A 12337-nucleotide genomic window follows, 5' to 3' on the forward strand; every position below is an offset into this window, starting at 1 on the left:
GAAGTCAATGCCTCCTAATAACAATGCATTTTCATTTTGAGCAAAAGTCTTTATTACATTAATTTAATCAAACATCTGGAGTGCAATGGTGATAAAACAACGGGTTCAGTAGTTTAGTGCTTTTTATTAGATACAAGGAGACAATACAAAACAGTCAAGTTTCAGCCTGTCCTCAAGATGGCTGGTCCTTCATACTCTTCACGCTGCACTTTCAGAACACTACATTTTATTGAGGAAATCCTGTTTTTTTACAAGAACAAGGAATGTGATTTATTACACTGAATGCAGTTCAACTCTAAACTGGAAAAAAAGGAAACATATTGGAGTTTGCATGTCAACAATGGAAATATTAAGAAAGGAATCATTTAACCACCCGTTCCCCGAGAGAATTATGGTTTAATTTTTGTGCAATCACGAGTGAATTCAGACTATACCTAATCTCAACTACACACGAAACTAGAAGTTTGGCAAAAATGCAGTTGGAACAATACTCAGAATTTAATGGGTGAAATGAGGCTGAGTCCCTTTGTATTTTAAACTGAACACGGGGAAACTAAATCCTTCAAACTCTAATTTACCTTCATAGGCCTTCAATCTGTTGTATCTCAAGGTTTTTACTCTTATAATATTTATTTTTGTTTTTGACAGTCTTTATTTGTTCATTTTCCCTAAGCCCACCCACAATGTCCCTCCCCATGAACCCCATAAACAGTGCTGGTTCTGCTTTTGCCCCCCTCCAAACCACTGGAATGAACAGCTAAAGCCAACAGATGTGTCTGAAAGGCCTCAGTTTATAAAGGGCATCCTTCAAAGCTCACTATTGAGCCAGCGCCAAGTTTCTCGGCCAGGGTGCGTCGGTCTTTCAGGTCCTCCAAACCATTCACTTGCCACTCATGCTTGATACCTGGAATCAGAAATATTGCACACTGTAAAACCAGATAGATATGTTTATTTGTTGATATAAAAAAGTGAGTTAATAGATGGTTCCAATTATTGACAAGTTGTGATTAATAGTCAAATAATTTAGTAATAAAATACTCATCTATACACTCCAACCAGCCATAAGCTGGAAGAAGAAGTTTCATAATGCAGCAGTAACTGAATCAAAATGATGCAGGAAATGTGTAAATATTTTCCAGAATATATACTTCAGCAGGATCTCAAATTATATCTGGGACAAATTCAGTAAAAAAAAAAAAAAAAAAAAAAAAAAAAAAAAAATTTAAAAAAAAAAAAAAAAAAAAAAAAAATAGCTACATTAAAATTGATTGCCAAACTAGTTGCAACCCAATGCTGGTTTATGTTTAAGTTTTATATATATATATATATATATATATATATATATATATAGTAAGATGTCATAATCCTTGATAAAAAGGGTTGTTTGCCTCACAAGCTTTTCAAAAATCTGAATCCAGGAAGGGTGTCAAGTTACCTTCAAACTTCCTCTTAATGGCATCTTTTGAGCTGGCATAAATCATCTTGCTCTTCAAAGAAGCGCATTCTGGTGCCCTGGAAACAACAAATCAAGTCTAAATGTAGGAAAGCCAACAACGGTGACAAATCTTGTGTGAAAGCCATCTCACCAGAAAATAAAGACCAAGTCTTCCTTCTTTGTCTCTTTGGTCTCGTAGGTGGCGTCGTACAAAGCGTAGCGGCAGTCTTTCAGGGGAAGCATGCTCACAAAGTGCATGTAGGGGTCTTGGACAGTGACGCCCAGGTCGCCCTGCAAGATTTCATTGCCTTCATCCAGGACGATGTGCTTGAGGTCTTTGCTGAGACAGAAGAGGATTGCCTTCTTCCTCCTTTTCTTCTCATCCTCATTTGCCTGAGCCTTACGCACCTTCATGTCATTGAAGACGGCAATAACTTCATCTGTAACTTTCACACCAGAGGCCTGAAAGAAAACAATATTTCAGAAATTAGCAAACACACAGCTTTGAACATGCATGAGCATAATGAGGCAAAGGACCCAGCAGGGTTCCAGTATTGATTTCCAAATGTAACACTACAGACTTTGAAACATTACAACAAATGAATTGTGTTCCAAACCACATTTCACTGACACCAGATTGGCTGTGGACCTCTAGATTGAAAAGACCCAAGCACATTCAGTCATCTCTTATTGCCAATAAACTACACAGCCCCAGGAGCCAGTGTCATTAACAGTGTGTAGCTCAAAGGGTAACAAATGTACATAAATTTTTTATTTTTTTTTAACTTGAAACACAAAGCTAAAAAAAAAGTGCTCAAGATGCATGCAGTCATTTGCCAGAGCCACAATCCAGATCCATTTTAATAATATTCTTTGTCAGAAGTTGGTGAAATGTAAATGTCCCCTTCTTAAGCCTTTCCTTCATATGACCGGCCTGAGGGACACATGACACTAACAGAGGTTAGCTGATGCACACCAACATGCAATGGTGGGCTGTGACACACTGTTGGTTATGGTCACCGAATTAGCATCTTACACAACATTCTTAAACAAGACTCTCACTCTTACAGTGAATCAGAACAGCTCCAACTGAGACAAGGAGCCGTTTAGTGCCTGTTCAAAGTCCACATCAGAACTGATAGTAAAGGTTGGTGCCAATAGGTGTGTCCAAGTATACTGTGACAGGAGGTGGAGAGAGTTACATAAGCTTCCTCTGAGGGCAGAGCGCTTTGCATCGAACCATAAGGATGACCATGTGGGTGACAGTGCTGTTTGAAATTAAAAGTGTTTGAGAGCAGGCTCGAGTCTCAGACAATGAGGCCTCTGTTGAAATATAGAGTCTCTGCTGCAGCGTAAAGTCACTCAGGCAGGTCTTCTGACTCAGTTTAGCGCCATCACAGGAAAACAACCTCAAGACACAAACTGCTGTGTGGCAGCAACAAGCAACAATGAGAAGGAAACCAGGGCAGGGAAATGGACAGACACCAACAGTGTTTGCTTTGGGCGTAAAGCAATTGTGAAAGATGTCAGCACATTTTAGGGCATAGCTAATTATTAACAAGCAACTAATCCACGAACCTTCACCTAATACTGTTTATGAAAGACATCTCTTTAGCTGCTATTCAACAAGTATTACTTAAAATTTCTTTACATTTGTGAATGCGCTGTGATAAAAAGACGACCTCAATGAACTGGAAGGGAAGAATTAAACCTTATTTTAAAAACATTCTAAAATGGTTATGGAAAAAACACTTTAGCGAATTGAAAGCAACTGTCTGTTTTGGAGAGACAAAACAATAGATTCTGAACAGCCAGCGGATGCCACACAAAGAGGATGCGGAGTCCATGATCTGCACAAGAATGTCAGTGTCGTTAGCTCCGGTTAGCTCCAACAACAAGCACATTTCTAACTGCTTACATAACGAAACGGGAGCGGATTTTTATTATAAACAAGAGTATCGGTCAATAATGACGGTATACAAGTGGGTGCTAGGTAGAGAGCGAATTACATTACAAAATGGTCTTTGCACCAAATTCAGGGTGGGGCCATGAATGCAGCATCGGCATATGTGTGCGCTAGCTTCTATATAAGGAAAAACTGGGCTCAAACACACAATTCAACCCTGTTCAAGCGACGAGACAGCCCCAAAGCTCACACCTCATCCACACATTTGAGCCTGAGAGAAACAGGGCCTCGGGGCTGTTTGACTCGTTTGTGAGATGCTGCGTTAGCTGTGGCGACGCGCAGAGACAAAGGGCAGCACATTCACTGTTAGCGTCGGGTTTGGGGGAATTACAGCCTGTGCTAAAGCGGCTAATGCTAACAATATAGCCCCGGGGCAGCTGCACCTGCAGCGGAGTGTGCTCTGGATAACGGTCGCTCTGTTAGCACAAGACGCTAAAGTGATACTGGGGCCCAGCCCTGTGACAGGCGAAGGAATGCCATTTAGACATCCTTCGAAAAACGGGTTACAGTGAAGCACAAAGAAAAGGAAATGGCGCCACTACGAAGTCATTGCATTACTTAATACGGAGTATCTAAACATGACGTCAAACCTCAATTACTATTACATTTACTGAAACTCTAGATTGTCACGAAGCGATGTGCAATGCGGAGAGAGCAAAGCATCTGGCTTTTGAGAAAATGTTAACATTTTACGAGGCCCAATGGTGGATCTAATATTTGTGAAATTCCGTATTAAATTCGAAAAACTCACAACATCTCATACAATCTTAAAACAAGGCTATTACTATAAAGATAAAAAGGTAAAAGCGTTGGACCTACCATGACTGAGCTGTGGGTTAGCGGCTGAGTACAAATTGAGTGGACAGATGATGAATGTGCCTCACGCGCTCGATATACCACATGAACGCGCCAAAAGCGCGTCGCCGACTATACCGCGTGCACGAGACAGAGCGCGCGTGTAAAAATGACACGCCCCCTTTTTATTGTCGACTTAGTTTGATTGAAACATTTCACTTTTATTCAGTCATATTACTTTATTTTCTAGATAAGCGTCTGAATCAGTTAGTGATTGTATTATTGTAAGCATTTTATATGTATATATAAAAAAAACAATAATGTAATAATCTGTCTTTCTCTGGTTTTACATATATCAAAGTCAAAATAAGATTGACATTTCATAAATAATTAAAATTATCCCATTGAATTCCGCCAAAGTCTGTAATTTAGCCTGTATGAAATAGAAGCCTGTATTTTCTGTCACTTCCCTCAGCATATATCTATAATGATTACAACGCTATCCTGATTTATCTACTGAATTATTATTGCACCAACGGCGTGAGCAGTGATTAATACAAAAGAGATAGCGGTTGTTCATTGTGACCGACATTTGCACCAGTAAGAAAGAGCGACGCGCACAGATGGGCGGACACCTTCCACTGCAGACCCAACCCCCGCTTCCGTGCGCACTGATGGGTGGGGTCAGCTGAACTCACTTCCAAATAAGGAAATTAACAGCGAACGGCGGTGGTCAGTGCACGCGCATAGACGCACATCACCATATAAGGAAACATGAGACGCCAAATTCGCAGTAGCAGCTTTCTTTCTGTGGTTTTAGGGGAGAAAGACACATGGGTCAGTGTAGGGATAAGGAGACAAGAGGCGTTATTGAAGTCAGACAACACAATGCGACATCAACTGGTCCGTCCATCCTCCGCCCTGACTGGAGAAGGTGATGCTGCTGCGCCACCGCTCACTGCTGCATAGCGCAAGTGTAGCGGAAGTGTTTTTGGAGCAGTGTTACACAGCGCAAGTGTAGCGACAGTCTTTTGTAGCATTTGTCTCAAAACGCAGTCTTTTCAAATATGTTTAATGTAAGTCATATTACTCTTTAACACGCCATAGATTTTTAAAATTTTCAGAGCTCTTATAAATAAACGCAAAAAACCCCCCAAAACATTTCTTCAAAGGGTTTTATTGTCAACGAGCCCTTATATCTGGAAACATTTGTAATAAAGTGCGATATTAAGCACTGAGAGGCATGGGAATGATCATTCAAAATTATTTTCTGTAAAGGCCTAAGCTCTATGTAACAGGACATAAATGTAATAAAGTTCTTAAAAGCACCACATAGAATTCCAGGACACATCTTGTTTCTAATCAGACTTAATACTAGACTACAGTAAAAAATACATCTTCTCACTTATAAATTGTTGAGTAAACAAATGCCTTATTCCTCACAGTGCAGTTGCATAAGCTTTGGTCAGCAAAAACATTACTGTTTTAAAGGCCTTCTGGTAATTGTAGTGTTCTCATTAAAATAAAATGGAAAAAGACAGCACAAATTTGAATCAAAGCGCTCAATATACAAAAGAAATACACATCAATGGAGTAAAAGTGCATAATGTCTTTCTATAAGTTACATCTTTTACAACAAAAAGGGAAACTGGAATGTTCTAAAGCTGAAAAACACTTGGAAACCTTTCTTATGCTGCAAAGAACATCTGGCAGAACTATATATGTTAATCTTACCTTTAAACATAAGCATGTGTCTGTGCATTAAGATGAATTGTATTTATGACATTATACTGGAATGCTGCTTTTAAACTGTGTACAAGTTTTGGTCCAGTTGGTGCTATGCTCTATAAACTTTTTCAGGCTTAATGTGCTGTTTGTAATGAAGAGATTGTAAAACAGATGATACGATAATCTAATTCGATTTTCTCTTTTCCGTGATGCTTGTTCCTCTTGACTTGTTCAACATCTCAGTCGTCTAAAAACAAAACAGAGAAGACAGTTAAGCACTTGTTTCGACATCTACTGACTTCTGTTTTTGGTGTTATGGTTCAGTCAGCAAATCATTCATCTGTCAAAGGTGAGAGACTTTGTGCCACTTTTTCCTTTAATTTAAGTAATATTCCATACAGCCATTGATAGATAGATAAATACTTTATTAATCCCCAGCCAGGGAAATTCAACTGTCCAGCAGCAAAACAGAGACACACACAACACAAATTGCACACAGGTATAAAATCACAAAGAATACAAAGATAAGAATACAAAGATGAGATAATAAAGTGCAGATATTTATAAGACTGGACAACCTCAATGCTCTCACCAGCAATTACAACTGGATGATGGGGAGGGAGTTTCGGTCTACGGAAGTCTACAATCATCTCCTTTGTCTTAGATGTATTTAGAACAAGACCGTTTCTCTCACTCCAGACTGTGAAGGCAGCAATAAGGTCTCTATACTCCATTTCGTTCTCTCCTTTTACACATGCCACCACTGCTGTATCATCTGAATATTTCTGGATGTGACAGGATTCAGACTTATATGTGAAGTCAGCAGTGTATAGAGTAAAGAGAAACGGCGACAGTACTGTCCCCTGCGGGGCCCCAATGTTTGTCATCACTGTCTCAGAGATATTGCCACCCACCCTGACGTACTGTGGACGTTCTGTGAGGTAGTTGTAAATCCAAGTGATTAACATGGGATCCACTCCAATCACCCCCAGCTTTCCTCTCAGAATTTGAGGTTTGATTGTATTGAAGGCACTGGTGAAGTCAAAGAACATGAGTCTAACATACCCCCCTGTCCCATCCAGGAACGAGAGTTTTGTGTAACATGTATAAGACCGCATCATCCACCCCCATTTCCTCCTGATAGGCAAACTGTAATGGGTCCACAGCTTGCTGCACCTGTGGTTTGAGAATCCGAAGTAAAAGCCTCTCAAAAGTCTTCATAATGACAGACGTCAAGGCCACTGGTCTGTAGTCCTTTACCCCTGTCGGCCTCCCTACTTTAGGGACCGGAACAATGCATGACGTTTTCCACCGGACTGGGACTTGTCCAGTACGAAGACTCTGGTTGAAAATAGTTTTAAGAGGCAGGGCCAACTCGGACGCACACTCCTTGAGGAGCCTAGGTGCTACCCCATCAGGACCAGCAGACTTCCGGGGACGCAGCCTGCGTAGCTCAGCACGCACTTCATCAACAGAGAAGCCACGAGCAGCAGAGGTGAATTGAATTACTTTCTCACCCCAAGTCATTTTTAATGTCTTTAAAATATGACTGTTTATAATTACCTCTAGACCTTCAATAGATTCTTCAATAAAAATGGATCCAGACATTCATTTCCTTTTCAACTTCAGTAGTGTTCTACTTACAACATAGCATGTTTTTCTGGATGCTGAATAGTTAATTATTACAATAGCACCCTCCAGTGGCTAAAGCCTCACACACACACAAACACACACACACACACAGCTTGTAGTGTCACCTGTTCCAGCACAATGCCAGCCGCTTGGTCGATGGCTCCTCCAACAGGGCGGTAGCGGCCCGAGTATCGGATGAAGGCCCACGTCAGCATGGCCATCATGACCACACCAAGAGCGCAGTCACAAATCAAGGCAAAGGTGGCCAACCCAATGAACAGGAAAATACCAGACAGAATGTAGAGGATGCAGACCAACACAAACAGCACAGCAGGGGTACGGAACGCACTGAACAGATTTTTGGACTTCATAACAGACAAAGACAACCAGATGAGAAATGGTTAATACAAATAATCTATCTATGACTTCATCTTGATTCAGTTACTCGCTTAATACCTCATTGTGCTTTTGGTATGATTGCCACATTTCATCTAGCTCCATCTCCAGCTGGCCTTGGTAACGGTCACAAAACTCTTGACCACCCATCTTTTTGGTTGAAGAGAAAGCATGTAGTGCTTCTTTGAAAAAAAAGTGATGCTTCTCTTCCAGAGAATCCGGAGACACATAGGGTAGGTCACCGCCACATACCTTAAAGAAGAATATACTGAGTAATTCAGCTGAGTTCATTTGATTAAAATAGAAAAAGATGAACCTTCTCCATGTTCTTGTAATACAGTTCTTTAGATGCTGCAACTGCTGCCAGATTGTTTGCTTCTGCAGTAGCCTATGGTAGAATGGAGACAAGCATTAAAGTGCATTTTAATGGCAAAATTATATATTTTGTTAAGTTTATTCAAATTGAGTACCATCAGCATAGTTTTTGGTTGTGGCAAGTCCTCTCCTTGGTAAATCTTGATGTACGCCTGTATATGAATTTAAATTTTAAAAAAAAAGAAAGCAACAGATACATTTATAATAAGGTAAATAAAGATTTTTACCTTAAAAAACTCAACCAAACCCATGCAGGTTACTTTATTCCCATTTATTTCCTTTTCAGCCAGATTGTCTGGGTGAAGAAGAGTAGGAATAAGATCCATCAGCTGATTTCGGAACTCTGGTGCCACTTCTAAGAAAAAAAAGTATTTATAATTAGTATTATAACTGTTATAACAATTGAAAATTGGCAAGATTCAATTAGGCAGCTGTTAAGTACAATAGTAAGAATAGCAGTTTATACAAACAAGTCATACCACTGAGTTGTCCTTGGAATGATGGATGTGTGGCAACTTTCAGTCCAGGATGAGGCAACAGAAAGCAAGAGATGTTGGTAAAGCAGGAGTATATGTGCTCTCTCACAGACTGAAGCTCTTCGTGTTGGGTTTCTTTAACCTTTGGAGAGACAGCACAGCATAAATGATAATAATAAAATAAAAGTGTGTAAGTACATGTGCAACAGCCACTAGATTTAATTTGATCAAAAACAATCTCTAGTACCTGTAACCTTTTATCCAGAAAGTCACTGCCTCCTTTAAAGCCATATGTGTACTCATACGGAAAACTCCAATCCCTAATCAGAAACATCAAAGACTACAAGGCAAATAACACTTGTGTGAACAGAACTGAAATCACAACTTAAAAACATACATATACATTCATAGTAAAAGTTAAACGTAAAATCTGTCAACTGCACAAAAAAGTTGTAGGAGTAAAGATGTTTCACTGCTCATGCAAGCCACTTCTTAGTTCTGAAGAACTGAAGAAGCAGTGAAACATCTTCCATCCTACAACTTTTTGTCCGGTTGACAGATTTTACTTTCAGTCGATTTGTAATTTTGTGTCACCTGAAAGGGCTTCAAAAAGATCTCATCCATAGCAAGACGACCATACTCTGTAAAAAGCTGGAGGACAAAACAGTAGATTAGTTTTAGTTTAAATTTAATAAATCTACTGCAAATGTAACAACTTACCAACCTATAAGCAATTTTTGCCCCCACACACAGCATTATGTACTTTCACTTTATATATACATGTATGTAGGATACAATATTTATAAAACACACCTGTAACTGTTGTAGGTCATCCTCTTGTATGTTTTGTGACAGATTGTAGATCTACAACAATGACTGGATCAGCACTGATGTCACTGCGGTACATACGGTATGATAATTACAATACCAGTTAAGTCACCTGTACAGAGCTGGTCATAGTGCTGAGTGCAAAGATGGTGGCACAGTCCTTTACAGTAGACTGAGCATCAAAGGCACCCTGAGTGTCCATTAGCACTACTGCCAACTGCAGAGTAGATTAAAAATGTGTGATTTACTGAAGTCTACATGAAATCCAAGGTAATGGGTAAGCAGCAAAAATGTTCTTACCTCTGTGCCATCGTTTTTTTTGGACAAGAAAAACCTCGCTCCAGAGCTGGATGCCAGTTGTCTCTGGTTCAGAGCCTCCCCTCCATGAAAATCCGGTTAGAGGCTCATCATCTTTCCCCAGCCAGTTTTTGTCACCCTAAAAGTACACAACACAGAACACACAGTGCAGCTGCATTTAGTTATAATAAATAATACATTTTGTTATAATAAATAGAAAGTTACAGAAAGTTTTCATGGCGTCCAGAAGAAATATTTATTAAAAAACCAAATCAAATCAAATGAAGAATGAATGTGTTAACTCTAGGGAGCTTGTGATGTCACGGGGGCAGCCGGTATTGGTTTGTATCCCTGCCTCACAGCAAGAAGGTCCAATTTTGACTTCCAAACGGGTTGCTTGTGACCTCTCTGTGTGCGGGATTGGCTTTTTTACCAACCAAAAACATTCCCCAAGAAGCCAATCCTTTAGCTAGGTACTTAAACCAATATCTGGTGAAGGTTCAGATTTCTATTGCTCCTCTACTGGGATTGGAATACTTTAAAAGAGACCTTACAGAGACCAAAACCTAAACCTATCTTAGGATACTAGAATTTTGTATTTGTTCTAGTTTCAAATTGACTCACAAATGCAGATACAAACAAATATACCTACATACACTCAGACACAGTAGAACAGTGTATGGTGTACGTACACTGTGTATGTATGACAGTGATGGATCAGATTACAACAAGGCTCACCTTTCTGTGCATGTAACGAAGCATGAAGTCAAGTAAGAAGCTTTTTCCCTTTCGGAACGCTCCCGCCACAGACACCACCACCACATGTTTGTCTCGGATCTCAGGGGCCAACAAAACCTGTGACAAAGCTTCTATATCCAAACTGAAGGAGTGGTCCTCCTTGCACACATTGACAATCTGCACTGGTCTGCCGCTGGACATACTGCAGCAAAGGTTCCTGCAAAAATCAGTTTTATTTACATGAAAACAAAAGCAAGATTATAGTACATGGCTCCTAAATAGAGTAGAGTTTGTTTTGACAAGTCTTTTTAGCTTCTTAAGGGAAAAAGTAGGAGGTCATGCGCTGGAACTTACAACAAAAGAGGCTTGTGTGAGTGGATGTGGGCCCTCTTTTGCAAATCACGCTGCTCTGCTGATCATCATAGGAATTACAAGAAAGCAGCAAGCAGCTAGCAAAGAGAACTTTTCATGTAAATTTTGTGTCAATGTCTCCCAAAGAATGTGATGAAGATCACTCCTACTATGAGTAAGACAGGGAGGTGTCTTCATAACTTTTTAATGACTGTTGAATCCAACTTGTCTTTTCAACCAAGTTCAACACCTACAGGCGTGGCATTTAGCAAGAAAAACAAATATGTCAAATATTTTACCGCACCTGAAACAGTAATGCAATTCAGTGCAAACCAAAAAATATGTAAAGTAAGTTCGAAGAAAATCAGACATGTATAACTACAAACTGTGTTTAAAGAAGCGCAGAACAACTTCTGACATGAATGTTTTTAAGCTAATAATCTCAGTGTCATATGTTACAGCGGAATGTTCAGATGGATGAATCTTTACGCACAAACTGGTGAAAACGCTAAACCATTAAAACTATCTATTAACATATTACAAAAAACAGGTATTACGATTTAGTAACAAATGTGCAAAATACAGTAACGTGATTATTACCTTTAGTCTCGTCTGATGAGCCCAACAAGTCCAAAAACAACTCAAACGTCAGATTTTGACTGTGTGGTTGGCATGAAAACGATGAGAAGTTTTTTCCACCAATAAACTATTTCCGTATTTTGCCTGGGCGAGCCTGCGAGATGCCTGATGGGAACTGGAGTTCTGTCAGAATATCGCTGTAAACACAGTGAAATTCTTCTGGGAAATGTAGTTTAAATGTGACACGGCGACAAATACTCAACTGGAAATGTAAATGAGCAGGTCAGGCATTTTGCATTTACACAAATGATTAGGCCAGAGCAGCTCACCTCGCTTGTACACAGGTGGCAGTGTTTACAACTATTACAATGATGTTTAGGTACACAATAAACGCACAAAGAATGTTTGTGGTGGATTAAAATATATTTTTATTGCATGCCAACAAATAATTTAATTTCAGGGTGAAAAAATGGCAGTGAATTACATTGACATCTCTGGAAACAGTAGCATTAGTCTTTTTCAACAATTTACGTGATGATAAAAGTACTAACTATATATATATATATATATATATATATATATATATATATATATAAAATTTACCCTGAGATTAACATACCTTTTACATACATGCATTAATACTTTAATACTTTTAAGTTAAAAAATATAGTGTGTATTTCATCACAATGCAGTTGTATTGTTCAAAGTAAAATAGATATATTACATTTTACAGAACGTTTT

The 12337-nt window shown here is 39.3% G+C and overlaps 2 protein-coding genes across 2 annotated transcripts; both read right to left on the reverse strand.

Annotated features, from left to right (window-relative positions):
- Positions 1-104: 104 nt before the first annotated feature.
- cfl1 (cofilin 1) lies at positions 105-4357 on the reverse strand. The gene is made up of 4 exons (XM_033974168.2): positions 4221-4357; positions 1587-1897; positions 1436-1512; positions 105-904 (listed from the first exon to the last, which is right to left on the reverse strand). The coding sequence occupies exons 1-4, from the start codon at positions 4221-4223 to the stop codon at positions 792-794; spliced, it is 504 nt and encodes a 167-aa protein (XP_033830059.1). The 5' UTR covers positions 4224-4357; the 3' UTR covers positions 105-791.
- A 1013-nt stretch (positions 4358-5370) lies between these two features.
- atl3 (atlastin 3) lies at positions 5371-11710 on the reverse strand. The gene is given in 16 exon segments (XM_055224863.1): positions 5371-6171; positions 7682-7921; positions 8013-8204; positions 8269-8340; positions 8423-8479; positions 8555-8682; positions 8807-8945; positions 9051-9143; positions 9398-9454; positions 9617-9667; positions 9744-9848; positions 9932-9943; positions 9945-10067; positions 10667-10883; positions 11021-11075; positions 11618-11710. Coding segments are annotated over 14 exon segments (1533 nt in total). The 5' UTR covers positions 10868-10883; positions 11021-11075; positions 11618-11710; the 3' UTR covers positions 5371-6108.
- Between the last annotated feature and the right edge of the window lie 627 nt (positions 11711-12337).

The sequence above is a fragment of the Periophthalmus magnuspinnatus genome, chromosome 10 (assembly GCF_009829125.3).
Source record: "Periophthalmus magnuspinnatus isolate fPerMag1 chromosome 10, fPerMag1.2.pri, whole genome shotgun sequence".
Classification (NCBI taxonomy): domain Eukaryota; kingdom Metazoa; phylum Chordata; class Actinopteri; order Gobiiformes; family Gobiidae; genus Periophthalmus; species Periophthalmus magnuspinnatus.